Here is a 16,786-nt window from a genome sequence, read left to right on the forward strand (position 1 = left end):
GACTTGGAAGCTGTGTGAAGTTGGAATTAGTCGGTAAAGGGAAAACATCTCCCCTTTTTCTCAGGGAGGAATAATATAACTCCTAAACAAGCAGAAGAAGAAATATCTCAGAAGTATTTTTGGACAGACAAAGAAGACTCCAAGAATCAACATCTCTGACATCCTTCTAAACTCCGAAAGCCGACATGTTAATTCAGTCACAAGACCCACGCCTGACTGACCTGCTCCCCAAACTGAAGGTCTTCCATCACTTGTGGCTGACAGAAGTGTAATATTGTCAACAAGAAAACATAGGAACATTCTACCCTTTTAGTTTGGGCTCGTGATCAACAGAATTTTTCTCTATTATGCCACTTAAAATTGCTCTGCGGCAGTGTTGTATTGTCCTGTGTATGCATGTGCATGTGAGAAAAAGGGAGGATAGAGTTTAGTCTTGCATTGTAGCTTAGTTGATAACCAGTTTGGCCATATATTTAAAGCATAACCTTGTTTCTAATAAACAAGTTACTTTTGAGTTTACTGAAGAAACCTGGCAAACGTCTCTTTCAATTTAGATAACAGTAAAAAAGAAGAACAGTTTTTCTGTGATCATATAAACATTGACCTTTGATATGGTTCAGAGTGTAGTGGGGCTTTATTTGCAGTGCACTCCTCCCATCAGATTTGTAGGAATATTTTATTAAATTAAAACCAAAATCTAAATCCAACTGAAGGTCTGAATAGAAGAGGAACTGTACCCAGCAAACTGACAAAGGATGTGATAACCCCACTACCTGAGCTAGATAAATGGCAGCCAAGGATTCAGCATATTTAAGGTTCAAAATATAAATCACTCACTGTCAGTCTGACACCTTAGAGTGCTGTATGCACTCAGTAAAAATATTTACACTGTAAATGAATGCCATCTAACCTGAAATTGCAGTGTGTGTTTTAGCACCACCCAGATCTTCCTGAGTCACATCTTCATTTGTGACAGATTTCACTACATCAGGACCAGTTATGAACAAGTAAGATGTATCCTACAATGTGAAACCACATCTCAATATTGATTTAATTATCACCAACTAATAAAAAGAATTAGTTTATGACTATAGTAACAACTTCTAAAACAGAACCTCTTACTCAGTATCATCATACATCTTATTTGGCTTAAAAGAATATACTTTGGGTTTCAATCAAGGGACTCAGTTAGAAGCAAAGAAGATGGACTTAAAACGCAAAACAAAAACTTAACACTAACAATTTGTAATTGCAGCAGACACATAGTAAACATGGAAATCAGCAGTGTCTAGAGTCTGAAAATAAGGAGCTAGAGAAGAACTTCAACAGTGCAGATAAGTAGAACCAGCAACGCCAGATATTGCATCGTAATCCAATAAGCCAATACTCAAAAGGAGACTGCAACTTCCCCACCTTTTTCAAAGCCTTGTTGCCTCCTGTATCTCTCTGATATCTTGTTAATCAAGCAAAAATACTGAAACCCGTACATTACCAAAGAATTTTTTTCATAACATCACAAACAGTTTGTGTCCGTCATTTGGCCCTTTCACCGTCCTCCATTTTTAACTCAGATCATGATTGATCTTTTACCTCAACTACACCTTTTCACACTATTTAATTGCATTTGATTTTCTTAGTATTGAATAATATATCAATCTCTGCCTTGTATAACTGAACAACCAGAATCCTCTGGGGTTTAGAATTCTGAAAATTCACAACCCCTTAAGTAGCATTTCTGCTCATCTCAACCCTAAATGGCTGATCCCTTATTCTGAGACTGGTCCCTCATCCTCAACTTCTGAGTCAGTGGAAGCATCTTTCAGCATCTACATTGTAAAGCTCGTGGGCACTTTTTGTGTTTTAAATCACTTCTCATTCTTTCACCCTCTAGGACAGGGCTTCCATTACTATGGGTTGTGGCCCCCAAGTGGCACTGCCTGCAGCAATGGCTGCTGGAGAGCTCTGACTGAGTTCAATAGCTAAGCTCCCCTTTAAATTCCTCAACTCCAGCCCTTGCTTGTCCTCCCCCGTGAGACCTCTTCCCATATCCTCAGCCCATGCCATGACCCTCCAACCTAGCTCAACTCCCCTACCCTCGCATCATCCCATCTCTGCAGACCCCAACACCTCTCACCTACCCTCAGCCCACCATGTCCTTGTCTTTCCTCCCACCAACCCCTCTCCTCCACCCTTCCCACACTGAACCCCTTCATTCAAGCCCTGCAACCCCCCACCCTCATCCCACCTCATGCTTGTCCCACCACGCGGATCCTCTTCTACGACCCCCAGCCGTTGAGCCCCTCTCCCAAAACCTCACACTGCTGCACATGTGCAGCCTTTAGGTCCTCTCCCACTCCATCCTGGCCCACCTTCACCATGTTCTCCCTACATGACACTCTCCCCTTCCAGTCGCCCTCCCCGCAAAATTACCCAACCAGCCCCTCTCCTGTAACGGGCCTCTGCTGGTCAGCCTGGGAAAAGCACTGCATTCTAGAAATATTTGTCATGCCACATTGGCCGCTAACAGCACAGTGGAAAAATTTCTGTAATTAAATCACATTATACCTTACCTTCACCATAAATGTGAAATCTGTCAATGCAGGTGAGTAGACAGCGCCACCAGCACAAGGACCCATAATAAGGGATATTTGAGGAATGACACCAGAGGACAGTACATTTCTCTGTAACATATTAAATTCGTGTTTACTAGCAAAGTGTTTGCAAACCTGTACAAAAATATGCCATTGATTGTGTGGGAAGATAAATTAAGCATATCCCCTGATGGTCAACAACTCTTCTAGAAAGGTTATTTCACTATTGCAGTCCATTAATTAATGTATTTTATGGAAGGATAAAACTACGTTTAACGCATCACCAGAATATTGAAAAAAACCAATCAGAATTGTTGTAATTTTTATATTTTTAAGAATTGTGGCAAATTTTAAAATGACACTTCCATAAATTGCATAACAAAACCAAAAACTACAGTACTTTCATAGACAAAGACAAGGAAAAAAATGGTGAAGATCAAAGTTCAACAAATCCAAATGTGGTCAAAACATTACTGTAGATGGTTGATTTGCCAGGTTCAGGTACTTAGCATAGGGAAAGAAAGTGGTGGCACAAAACTGTGCTTCCTCCAAAAACTAACAATGGCGCAGCATAGAAAAAATGCTACAGAGACAGGGTGCACAAATCCACTCTTATAAACTGTGCTGGGGAGCGCATGAACGAAAAACTAATTGCAACAGAATTTTCTTTTCATTTGTTAATGGGATGTGGATGTTAATTGCCCTGAAAGTGACTGTGGTGAGTAGCAACCTTGAGCCACTGCAATTCTTGAGGTGTAAGGACACCCACGGTGCTGTTAGGAAGGAGCTCCAGGATTTTTGAACCAGTGAATGTGAAGGAACTGTAATCTAGTCCTAAATGAGAATGACGTGCAACTTGGAGAAGACGGTGATATTCCCATGCTTATTCTGCCCTTGGCTTCCCAGGTGGTAGAGGTCATTGCATTTGGAAGGTGCTGCCAAGGAGCCTTGGTGAGTTACTGAACCATCTACAAGATGCCTTGCAAACTGCTGCCACTACACATTGGTGGTGAAGGGAACAAATGCAGAAGGTGTTCGATAGGGTGTCAACCAAGTGGGCTGACTTTTCCTGAATGGTATTCAATTTCAGGAGTGTTGTTGGAGCTACACTCATCCACGTCAGCAGTGAGTAATCCATTACATGCACAAATTGTGCCTTACAGGCAGTCAACAAGCATTGGAAAGACAGGAGGTAAAATTATTTAGCACATGATTCCTAGCCTCTGACTTCTCTAGTAGCCATAGTACTTATATAGCTGGTACAGTTCTCTTTCTAGTCATGGCAATCTCTGTGCAATCATCAGTGAATATCCCCATCTCTGACCTCTGATAGCGAAGGGAATGGGGAACGGCAGTGGGAGGGGGTACCTACCAAGTGTAGGTAATTTTGAAAGTGATATATTGGCACATGTGGGCATCGCATTTTTGTTTTTAACGAAGACAATTCTGATACATTCTGCTCACCTTGATCCTAAAATAAACAGCATGGTCCTCTGCTTTAAAAAGTTCAAAGGGATGTGGACTTCGCTGGCTAGGTCAACATTTATTGCCGATCCCTAATTGCCCTGGAGAAAGTGGCAGTGAGTTGCCTTCTTGAACTATCACAGTTCTTGCTAGAATTTGCAAATTTGTTTGACCAATTAAGTTGAACGGTGGCTCAGTGGTTAGCACTGCTGCCTCACAGCACGAGGGACACAGGTTCACCTCCACCCTCCGTGACTGTTTGTGTGGAGTTCTCCCCGTGTCTATGTGGGTTTCTGCCGGGTGCTCTGGTTTCCTCCCACAGGCCAAAGATGTGCAGGTTAGGTGGATTGGCTATGCTAAATTGCCCGTAGTGTCCAGGAGTATGTAAATTAGATGGATTAGACATGGGAAATGCAGGGTTACAGTTAAAGGGTAAAGGGTAGGGTGATGGGTCTGGCGGGATGCTCTTTGGGTGGGGTGGAATTGTTGGGCCAAAAGGCCTATTCCATACAGTAGGGATTCTACGATTCTATGAAAGACCTGAGGCTCAGCCTTGAATTAATAAGATTTCCTGACCAAATACTTAAAATTGTAAAATCATATGAAGTTCTATTTTACAGTTGGACTGGACACACTGCATTACCTTGTGAATACATTCTCATATCACATTATGTAATATGCCTATCCTTATTGAGCCATTCATCATATTTATCATGGCACATCAACTACTCCATGTTAAATTTCACACCCCAACTCTACTCCAGTGACATCACTAATAAAAAAAATTCTCAAAACATTGTATTCCTATAACATGATTCGCAGTATAGATGTGGTTGCAGAATGATTATATTACTGGATTGGTAATCTAGAAGCAAGTCAAACCACCATAGTTAGAAATTTAAAATCAATTAATTAAATATAAAGCTAGTCCAGTAGTGCTGACCATAAAACTAACAAGACATCTAACCAGTTTACTGAATTCCTTTGGGGAAGAAGATCCCCCACCTTTTACCACTTTGTCCTTTTTGTAGACCCAGCTGTCCTTTAACTTGCCCTCTGAAATCAACTAGCAAGCTATGCTGTTGATGGTAATAATCAATAAATTTCAGTTATGTCCACATCCTGTGAATGAACAATGCATTTTTAAAAAAGACAAGATTCCTTCTTGTATTTGGTAAGTTTTAGCCTAGATGATAAAGCATAGATTTGGCATTAATTCAAAATAACTGGAATCGAAAAGTTATCCAGACCAACCAAGTCAGCAGCACTGGCAGAGACAAGTGGAAATACATCATCTGCTTATCCTTAACACAGAACATGAGGAAATGATCAATGGCATTTAAAAATGCTCACCACGATCTTCAAGGGAAAGTAAGGGCAGGTAATAAAGAATGTGGCAGTGACTCCCGCATTCTGCGAATAAATACAGAAGCGTGGGAAATACATAATTACCTCTAAATGAAAGATAATATTTGACAATTATTTTTATACTTACGAATGATGAATCTGTCAGAACTACAGCTAAGCAAAACCTGCATTCTATTGTATATTTAATACTGTTCAAGGTGTACTTTAGACGGTAGAATAAAAATATAGTAGAAATTACTTTCTTCTTCAAGAAAAGTACTTTAGAAGTGTAAAAAATCTTTCCAATCTCACCAGGAAAATGTCAGCATAACCAGCCAAGGACTCCACACCTTCCTGAATACGTGCTCCTCCAGAGTCATTCAGTCCTATAACAGGAGCTCCTACCAACAAAGCTTGATCCATAATCTAGAAAGACACACAAATAACTTTGATTAGATCATTGCAAGTAAAACAGTGGTGAAAAATAATTCCCATCTTCTTCTATTCAGTGGTTATACTAGAGCGATGTACTGATTAGATTCAGTAGAAATAATGTAAGTCATTCCATTTTAGTGGGGCAACTTAATTCTATCAAGCCTTTTAAAAGCAAAGTACAGAAACAAATAGCGGCTATACTAAGCAATGGATGTGGGCTATAGGCTATCTTGGCGAACGGTGGTGGGGAAGAGAGGTAACTGTAAAGCACAGCAACTAGAAACGACATTTTAAAAGATCTCGTATATCACCCACAATTTAACAAACTGCTCTCCTACAACTCGAGGGAGAAACAGTCAATCTTTCAGGTCAATGACCCTTCATTACTTCCAAAGATAACTGGCCTAAAATGTTAAATAAAAACAGAAGATGCTGGAGAAACTCAATAAGTCTCTCAGACCTATGTGAGAGAAACAAACTTGAAGAGGCATATTGGAGTTGAAATGTTAACTTTGTTTCTCTCTACACGGATGTAGCTAGACCAACTGAGTTTCTCAAGTAATTTCATATTTCCAGCATCTGCAAAACGTTACTTTTAATACCCTAAAATGTAACTGTTTTTCTCCCTCTGCAGATGCTGTCAGACCTGAGTATTTCAAATTTTTATTTAAGATTCCCTGCATCCACATTATTTTGCTGCTACTATCCTATTAAAAACCATAAAATAAGTAGGGCATTTTGTTTTAATATGCCCAACATCTTAGTTTGTAAAGGTAACAGAGCCGTGTGCATAGAACTTTTCCTTACAGTTGAATTCAGCTCTGAAGCACAAAAGTTAGGTCTTCACCAATATGGGCTTACTCAGGCATTACTGAATGACTTGTCTCAAATTATCACTCCCATTCATTCATGTCTTTACCTTACAGATCTTCTGTGCATGAGCTCCTGACAAACTTCCTCCAAACACTGTAAAGTCCTACCGAAGGAAAACAAAAAAAGTTGTTAGCAAAGTACAATGTGCATCAGTTTTGTATAATAATGTGAGGTGCTGTGTTCTTCCCATTGAGCAACGAGCCAGACAGGATACTGCAGCCCCACATTTAAAAGAAAAACACTATTTAAAACGACTCACCACTATACAGTAGCCTCAGTAAGATGCAGAATTTACTAAAGCACCTCAAAATTTGACCAGAGGCCAACAGGGAAAGGCAGTGGTTAGGAAACAAATCAGTAAGGCAAAGGAATTTAAAGAAAACTTAGTTACGCACCAGAAGGATGAGTATCTGCTTTTTGAAATAAACAATTATTTCATTAATATTTACTTTGGTCAGCAGTCTCTATCTTTCATTAGAAGCAGGGAGTAGGGAGGGGGTAATCACTCGGCCGTTTTCAATAATGTAGCAAAACAATTTATCATTTCTTATACCTTCTACTCTTAACACAAAATCTCAACCTATATTAGGAAATTTGATAAATTTCAGAAAACATCATGAATTGATTAGTAACTTGAGAGATCCAGGATACAAGTCCAATTTACAGAAATTAACCTAAAATACTGAAAGAATATTCAAGTGGTAACCCTAAGTTACAGAATGTTTCTAAAACCTCAATTCAAAGGGAATGGAATCAGGAAAAATAGGGAGAAATATTGACTTCATCCTCACACTGATTGCAAAAAGCAGGTTGATACAGTTGCTGACATTTCCAATTCAAATACAATGTTAACAGTGAGACTATTCATTTTAGATCTTCACATTATCATTTTTCAAATTAAGTTACAAGCCACACACTGTGTCATTAATGCAACCAAAAATAACATCATTGTTCTTTGCTTGAGATTTAGAGCATAATCTTGGAGAATCACCTGTCCTGTATACTTCAAAACGGAGTGTGAAAAAGAGAAACTTGTGTTTATACAATACTTTTCATGACTACCAAATATGTCAAAACACTTTTTAGTCAGTGGCATGCATTTGAAGTGTAGTCACTGTTCTACAGAGAGGAATTCACAGCTCTCTACCTTCCCATTCTGTCCCACAAAGAAATAATACTCCCGGCAATTTAATCTTTTCAGGACCATAAACCTTAAATTAAACATGACTATATTACCTGGCTGAAGACATAAACGAGTCGCCCATTAATTCGGCCCTGACCAGTCACCACACTGTCACCAGGAAACTATGAGATGGTTCAAAAACAAAGAGGAAACTAATAAAGACAGAAGTGACATTCAGAATATTATCATAACTCATATAGCAAAGTTGGAAATTTAATAACCAAGATAGTAGGAACTGCCGATGCTGGAGAATCTGAGATAACAAGGTGTAGAGCTGGATGAACACAGCAGGCCAAGCAGCATCAGAGGAGCAGGAAAGCTGACGTTTCGGGTCTAGACCCTTCTTCAGAAATGGGGGAGGGGAAGGAGGTTCTGAAATAAATAGGGAGGGGGGGAGGCGGAGAGAAGATGGATAGAGGAGAAGATAGGTGGAGAGGAGACAGACAGGTCAAGGAGGCAGGGTTGGAACCAGTAAAGGTGAGCGTAGGTGGGGAGTTAGGGAAGGGATAGTTCGCGATCAATTCCCCCTCGCACTCCTGGGATGACATGTCCATCCTAGGCCTCCTGCAATGCCACAACGATGCCACTCGAAGGTTGCAGGAACAGCATCTCATATTTCGCTTGGGAACCCTGCAGCCCAATGGTATCAATGTGGACTTCACAAGCTTCAAAATCTCCCCTCCCCCAATCGCATCCCAAAACCAGCCCAGCTCGTACCCGCCTCCCTAACCTGTCCTCCCAGCTATCCACTCCTCCCACTTCAAGCCCCACCCCCATCTCCTACCACCAGCCTCATCCCGCCTCCGTGACCTGTCCGTCCTCCCTGGACCGACCTATCCCCTCCGTAACTCCCCAACTACACTCACCTTTACTGGCTCCATCCCCGCCTCCTTGACCTGTCTGTCTCCTCTCCACCTATCTTCTCCTTTATCCATCTTTATCCGCCTCCGCCTCCCCCTCTCTCCCTATTTATTTCAGAATCCCCTTCCCCTCCCCCATTTCTGAAGAAGGGTCTAGACCCAAAACGTCAGCTTTTCTGCTCCTCTGATGCTGCTTCGCCTGCTGTGTTCATCCAGCTCTACACCTTGTCATCTCTAATTTAATAACCAAGTTATCTTGTAAAAAGCCAGAAGTGTTCAAGGATGTAGTTAGCACCCACTCAACTTCTTCAATTCTGCAGGATATATTTCAGAACCTGATTCAATATGTTTAAGAAAATACTAAATACAATTATATTTTACAAAAAAGCTTCTGAAGAGTAATGAATGTGTAACCATTACACACTGTATTGTGCATAATACATTGAAAATTGTCATGGGTGTTAGAAGAATATTAGCATGCAAACTTCAGCATGAGGCAATTAGACTTCAGGAAGAAAGCCTCGAGTGCAAAATAAAATTTCCTTCTACCTTATCCCAATAATGTGCCTTCAGCCCACCTGCGAGGAATATCATTATCAATGTCATTTTTTTTCATGCCAGCCAGTGTTCATTTGTGGGCAGCTTTGTACTTTGGACCTGTGCCATTCAGATACTGGAGTGATTATGCCAAGCCAATTCTCCAGAGGAATCTTAAAACACCAGTTACAGTTTGATAATGAATTAAATTGTCTGTTTCTCCCGGAGAGGGATGAGGGAGTATATTACCTCCCTATAATCTTTCTCCTATCACATTCTGTGAAGTGCAGGTCTTCCTTCAAAGATATTGGCAATTGAGAACATTCTAATGAAATCTCTTTTGTCAATTCATTGAAGATATACATTAATCAATCCTGCAACATATGATTTGGGTGAAAGAACTACACTTTAAAACCTACACTGAATAGAAGGCTGTGACAATTCTTATTAGTGATAGATATGTCAAGTGCAGGTAGAAAATTAGATCAAAAATGTTTTACTTAAATTAAATGTTAGGTTTTGGACAATATCATACACTTTCCACTCCAAAAGATAAACCATAAACTTTGGAAAAGTTATTTTTGCATAGCTGTAAATGCTGATTTACAGAAAAATATTGAATTATTCAGTTCTCTGTAATTCAGTAATTATTCCATTTCTTAAAAAATTTCCTTTATCACTAATGATAAATGTGATGAGAATCTCAAAAGCAATTCTCTATTATTTCAAAGAAAATATTGGGCCTTTCTGTTCCCAGAGCTTTTAATAAAGAAGGGCACTTCAGCAAAGGGCCAAGATTGAATTTTACTTTTATACTAACCTTCTTTTATTCCTTATCTCAGGATTATTTTTCCTCATCATATCACCGATGCTCTACTTGTCAATTGTTACCTTTCCATGTTATATTTTCCCTTTTATGTCCACCCTTCATTAGCTTAGGTTTTTGTTTTCCAGTTTATTCACACAAATTTAAAAGAAGATGCTTGGTAATAAAGAAATATTGCTAAGAGGAGAAAAGGAGTCTAGCACCCATCAGGACCAGGACATAAGAAATAGAGTGGCAATAATTTGGACCATCAATTAATGCAACAGGAGGAGAGGATTCTGACTGGTTGAGCCATTTTTGGTGTAGAGATGCAGCAAGAGCAGCTAACTGTCAATCCCAGCTCTCAGACCAGACAGGTAGCCTCATTATTTTCCCAATGAGAAAGATGCAACGTATATACAAATTCCATTTGCCTACATGAAATAGAGTCCTGTGTTAAATAAAAAGAGAACATGCCAGAGAAACCTTTTTTTCCTCTCTATTTCAGATTTCTAACTGCGGTGCAGGTATTTTGCTATATTCCCGTGTTAATATACAAAAACTCTAGTGTGTGCAAATACAGTGCGATTTGTAGCGTGATGCATTTGCACTTGCAAATAACCCAACCTATCAGCACCCCTTCCCCTTGCTGAATAAATTCTAGCCTGAATTTCACATTTGCCAGACAGTTGTTATACGGTTTAGACTTGTGCATAGGGACATTGCCAAATCCCCACTGCAGCACGTACCAAAGGAATTGCCTTGGACATTTGGAGCATTCCCAAAGTCTTCATTTAAATTGGAGACAATGGATGGTTCCAATGCAATTAATCAGTTACTCATGAAAAGTTAGACTATTAATTAGTTAGACATAATCAAACTCCTGAATAACTATCTACACTTACCTCACACCCCTCCATAATCACAACTCCTGCAGACTCTGACCTGACCACCCAGCCACATCCCAACACCCCCACCCTGCAAATCTGGCCAGATCCTGCCAGACCTAAATTTCTCTCAACTACCCCAATCTACTCTAAACAATGCATCATTTACCTGTTCACTACCTGGCTGATAATTCTCCCCACCTAGCACCCTACTTCATACCTATCTGGCATCTTAAACATGAAATCTTACTTAAATACCTCTGGCACCCTACCCCTACTCATCTGGCATCCTACCATGGGACTCTACTGCCTCCCCACTTGGTACCCTATGCAGCAGGCAAACTACTTAACTGACTGCTGTGAAAAGGGGATGAGGTATGCCTTCCTCTAACAGTTCTGCACTAGAGAGGTACTGTTAGAAAAGAAGTATAGCTCTGCATTTCTGAGATGAGATTTGCATTTCTGAGGGTGCTCTCAGCAGAACATCCTCCCAGAAATGTGCAGCTCACTTCTTTACTTCAAGTGAGGGATTCAAGAGGGCATTGGAGGTTTAGTTGTAATGGTGTGATGCAACAATGCAACAACAGTCTGGGGATGGGCTAGGTAAAAGAACTGGTGCAGGCACAGTGGACCAAATGGCCTCCTTCTAGACCCTAACAATTCTGTGATTCTGTTATTTCTTTGCTTTATGTTTAGAAATAGAGATTTACTGAATTTGTCTTCAAAGTATGGCTTTGGAGTTGGTCATCCAGTACAATAGCTCCTATACCACTGAAATGCATAACTGTTGTGTAGCATTCAAATAAACATAGAAAATTCCCCCAGGCACAGAATATCAAAGATTTGTTTTCCTTTCAAGCACAATCATAAATTGGTAAACCGAAAAACAAAGGTTTAGCAGGTATGCTGGAAACTAAACATCATACACTGCAAACAGCAGTTCTAGTGCACAGGAAAAAAATTCTCTAACTTATTTACCAAGGAACTTTTTATCAAGGGTCTGTTTCAGCACCTTATTCATTAGCCCAATTCATTTGTCACTCCAAGAGATTGGAAATGAAAGTAAAGTCCAAATCAACAAGTCGAAATCATTTGGGGTAGGGGGAATGTATTGTTCTTGTCAAATTTTTAACACCTGAAAGAACAGCCAGAAAAATCTACATCTTCAAGCATGCAATTCCTATATAATCTTCAAGCCAGTTCAAAAGGTGCAGCCACTGTCCCTTCGGCATACAAACTGTAATCTGTGGTCCGGCAAGGAAAGACACTAATATTTTTACAATCAAATTTATAGCACAACAGTAGTTTTGGCTATGGGCATGCAATACCTTCAGATTGATATTTTATAGTTGTTACCTTATCATCTTCTGTGCCCATGCCAAAATCCGAACACCTATGTTCCACAAACTTGTCATATTCTATAAAGGACTCAGGATCCAGAAGCAGCTGGACACGTTCCCTGGCAGTGAGCTTTCCCTAGAGAGGGACATAACCATAAATATCAATGACAATCATGGCTTTAACTTATCTATACAAATGACTATTTCCAGCAATAAAAAGGGGGTGGGGTGGGGTGGGGTGGGATTGAAATACAGATCTATGGTACTTAAGAAGTACTTTAGAAAAGAGAATTACTAAAAGCTCCCCAAGGGCTTCTTGCATGTATTGAAATTACAATAGAATTTGAAGCCTTTTGATTCTGCTAAGTTTCCTAAACAGGAAAGAAAGGTACAGTTTACTTGTTCAGGTAATACTGGCAACTAAGTGCTACTTCTGAAGACCTTCTTCCACATAGGTTTCTGCAACAGTTTCATGAGCTATTGTAACTTCCATATTCATAAACAACTCTCCAGCTAAAGAACATTAAAAATTTGCAGAAGTATCAGTATACTGCGCGAGTACAGATCTTAGATGCCAATATAGCACTAACAATTGCATTTCAATTATAATACCACAATTTATATTCAATAAATGGAGAAAGGTGCATCATGAAGTAATAAGACAAAAGTTGGAGCTCAATACAAAGTGTGGAAATATTAGGAGGTATGGCCAGAAGAAGCTTGAGGCAGGAGTGCCACATTTTGGCAAAGAATTTAGAGAAAAGGTTAGTGGAAAAATGGAAGGATTGGAAAGGGAACTTCCACAGACGGAAGTCTTTGGAGGTGCAACATGTAAAAAGGAGTAAAAAGATAAGTTGACAAAGTTACATGAATCAGTCTTTGCTTTCTACAGGCAAAATAGATGGCAAAATGTTTCTGCCATCAAGTTGGGTGCTTCTGGTACATTAACCAGGTGACCAATGCTGTAGAAAAATGGTAAAAAAAAAACCTGTGTGGTGGGAGAGGGAAGGGATGTATAAAGGGACAGTCATTGAAGTGGTAAGAATATGTAACTACGCCAACTTTCGTTCCACGAAGCTATGTGTACTCTGCAGTTCATACATGTATCACGCCCATCAGACAATGCTTCAAACATACACTCAATTAGTTTAAATATCATGTTCAAGAAACAAATCATCTGCAGGGGCTGTACACATAATAACAAACAACTAAAACTGGATGGAACATTAAACATACCAGTCAATAAAGGGTTATCAATAATAACAGGCTGAAAACAAAATGAAGAAAGTTGCTCCAGGTTTTTTTGAAATGGTTCAATGGTTACCTTAGTTTCACATGCAAATCAACAAATTAGTATTGGAAACATGAACCGAGCATAATATGACATGGAAATGTTCAAATTATTCAATGTAATTATATAACTGTAATTTGCCTGAAATGCCTTCCTCGGAAGTTTGCTCCCACTCCAAAAATGGAGCACCCAAGAGGATGGACAATATCTCCTAAAATTCTCTCCAACCACTTTGTGAGTAGTTTTAATAATTCGACAGCAGAACTTGCCATTTATTGCCAGAGTTTGCTATTTGTCCACTCCCTAGCAGTGGGAAAGTATTAAAGATGGCACTAACTCTGATTAGGAAGAGTGGATTTTCATTTAATACAGACATTAAAATAAACATATGCTTTCTGTGAACTTAACTGAAATGAAAATTAAAAGATTATTTCCCACATTCAAGGTATTATTTATTTACACTCGAGGGACTATTTATTTACACGTGTACTATGCTTAATTTGTGAAACTAAAACTTGCATTTCAAAATGATGCCCTCATTTAATTTTTAGTTGCATGTTCTATTGCAAATGTTTACAGAAAATGCTAATTTGTTTCATTTGTTAATCAATTACAGCAATAAACATCAAGATTAGAGGGCACAGGACAACTGCAGTTGTAATTTATTCTACGTTTGAAAGCCAGGCTACACATCCACACAGCAAGTGCACCCAAGCAAACATAGGATCTTCTGTTTTAGATTACATCTGAATAAGGATTCAACGCAAATAAAATAAACCAGGGTAATTCTGAAAGAATTCTATCAGTACAAATTTGCTGGTGATTTGGTGTGTGTGTTGTGGAGGGGGAAGAGGGGGGTTGGGGTGCTCCAAATACTCATTGGGTTTTATTTATGATTATATATATTAAATCTCTGACATTCAGTGCTGTTGTACTGATATTTGGTACATAACAAGTAATTTAATGTTTCCTTCAGTTCTTTTGTCCACTATCTTGATCTTCAAATGAAACAAAAAACAAAATTGACTAGCGCCTGTTCACTATCCTGGGTAAAAGCTAATATGTCAAGGACACTTTCAAGGACACTATTTAAAAGAAATACATTTCTTATGGTTTAGAGCATTGCATCTTATACCTTTACCCAAGGATAAGGACGGAAAGAACATTGGTCATAGCAGTCTCTGGGTGAGGGTTGCATTCATTACAATCCCAGGCGCGAAAGGAAGAACTGGTTCCCCGCCTTTATTCAAACCCCTCCCTCTGTTGGTTGCAACAAGATTAACTTGAAACAAAGTACTCTGTCTTAGATAGCTTTCCCAATCATAATGCATTTATGTTTTAAAAGGAGCCATTTTAAACAGGCTTAAGTTAAAGAAAGTTAGTTTATTAGCTACCAAAATGTGAAGAAAAAAATACAATAAAACACACAGAAATGAGGAGTAAAAAGTTAAGTCGACAAAGTTACATGAATCAGTCTTTGCTTTCTACAGGCAAAGTAGATGGCAAAATGTTTCTGCCATCAAGTTGGGGGGGTGTTTCCGGTACATGAACTAGGTGACTAATGCTGTAGAAAAATGGCAAAAGCTGCAGCAATAGTTCACAAAACCCTAATAGAAAGTTAAATACCTAAGTTTTTCATTATAAAAATGCAAGTGCTTACCTCTCCCTAAGTCTGATATACAAGGGAAGCAAATGTATTTCTTTAACTAACTGTAGTGGTCAAAAGAAGAATGCTTTCTTTCCATGAACTAAGGCAAAAAAAAAAAATTTAATCTCATCACCTTGCAGCATATCTATTACATATTTATTTCGAAACCTTTAGAGGCAACTATATCCAACCTCCTCTGCACAACAGTGTAACTTTCAAAAGACCACAAGCAACATCAATCAGAAATCTGAACATTTAAGATTTGATAAGACAATCTTACATCAACAGGTTTACCTTCAATTTTCAAGTATCTGAAACAGCATTGAAGAGTCTAGCATTTATCATGCAGCCATGTTTAACACAGCATGTCCTTTTAAGACCACTTTTCAGAAATGGACTGCAGGAAAATGGTTTTAAGCTGCACTTTGATTCTCTAGAACACTTCCATAGATTAGCATAGTAGATTGCTGCACTTTGCCAAGTCAGAGAAATCGGCTGGAAATTGCAGTGTTGTTTCTTCTCTCATATGATTTTTAGCTTCTTATTAGTGTTGCAATAAATACAGAAGAAATTAAACATTCTGTCTCAGCAAAACATGAACTTATGCTCAGATTATAAATTATTGAAAAAGGAAAGAAAAGGTACAGAAGATCCGATTAAAAATGATTACTTGATTTTAACATGCTCTCTGGTGACAACTATTTTGTAGTCAAGGGCAGAAAAAAAGTTCTTTTGACCATGTTTGGACCAAGATTATGATGAAGTCAGTAGCCACTTGCCCTAGCACAAGCTATTTGAGCAATAACCTGTTCACCAATGCCAAAAGCCATCCATTCAGCAACATCTGCCGCCACTTTGCCGATTCACAGTAGACACACAGGGCAGTAATTAGACAAATTAGAACTGCGATGCATTTTGTGGACAGAACATATCTAGGCAATTTCCACATTGCTAAGCAGATAGCAATGCTATAACTATCCTACTGGCTAGTTCTGGATCACAACTCTACAGTATTACAGCCAGAACAAGATCAGAGCTCAGGTTTTGTTGTATCCAGTGTCCTCAGCTAACTCTTGATATAAAGTGAAGTGAATCAATTTAGCTGAAGACTGGTAACTGTATTGCTGTGGACCTCAGAAGTAGACAGAGATGGATCATTCATTCAGCACTTCTGGCTTTTGCACTGCTGGCATGGGTTCTGCCAACTTTGAAGATAGGATTTTTGTGGATTCATCAGTCCACTAACTTGTTTAATTGTCCACCACAATTCATGAAAGAATGTACCAGGATTTCAAAAGCTTTGATCTGACCCATTGGTTGTGGGATTACTTAGTTTGCCACTTCAACTGCTGCCAAAAGTTTAGATCTAGTTTTAGGTCTACTCAGTGATGCTCCTGGCATACGTTCCTCCACTCCCCAATAAGCCAGTTACATGCTTAGCTGGATAGCAATGATATAGTAAAGGACTTGCTAGGTCAAGGCTTTAGAATTTTAATCATTAATTCCCAGTTTTGAGCTGCTAGAA

The 16,786-nt window shown here is 39.1% G+C and overlaps 1 protein-coding gene across 2 annotated transcripts in view; it reads right to left on the bottom strand.

The window, feature by feature from the left end:
* The window catches only part of pccb (propionyl-CoA carboxylase subunit beta), a 56,923-nt gene that overhangs the window by 32,522 nt on the left and 7,615 nt on the right, over positions 1-16,786 (bottom strand). For both annotated transcript variants that reach the window (XM_048604828.1, XM_048604827.1), the window contains exons 2-7: positions 12,339-12,458; positions 7,947-8,015; positions 6,757-6,813; positions 5,715-5,828; positions 2,571-2,681; positions 911-1,019 (exon numbers count right to left, since the gene is read on the bottom strand). In XM_048604828.1, coding sequence (XP_048460785.1) covers positions 911-1,019; positions 2,571-2,681; positions 5,715-5,828; positions 6,757-6,813; positions 7,947-8,015; positions 12,339-12,458 — 580 coding nt within the window. The remainder of the gene's footprint in view (positions 1-910; positions 1,020-2,570; positions 2,682-5,714; positions 5,829-6,756; positions 6,814-7,946; positions 8,016-12,338; positions 12,459-16,786) is intronic.

The sequence above is a fragment of the Rhincodon typus genome, chromosome 13 (assembly GCF_021869965.1).
Source record: "Rhincodon typus isolate 14 chromosome 13, sRhiTyp1.1, whole genome shotgun sequence".
NCBI lineage: Eukaryota > Metazoa > Chordata > Chondrichthyes > Orectolobiformes > Rhincodontidae > Rhincodon > Rhincodon typus.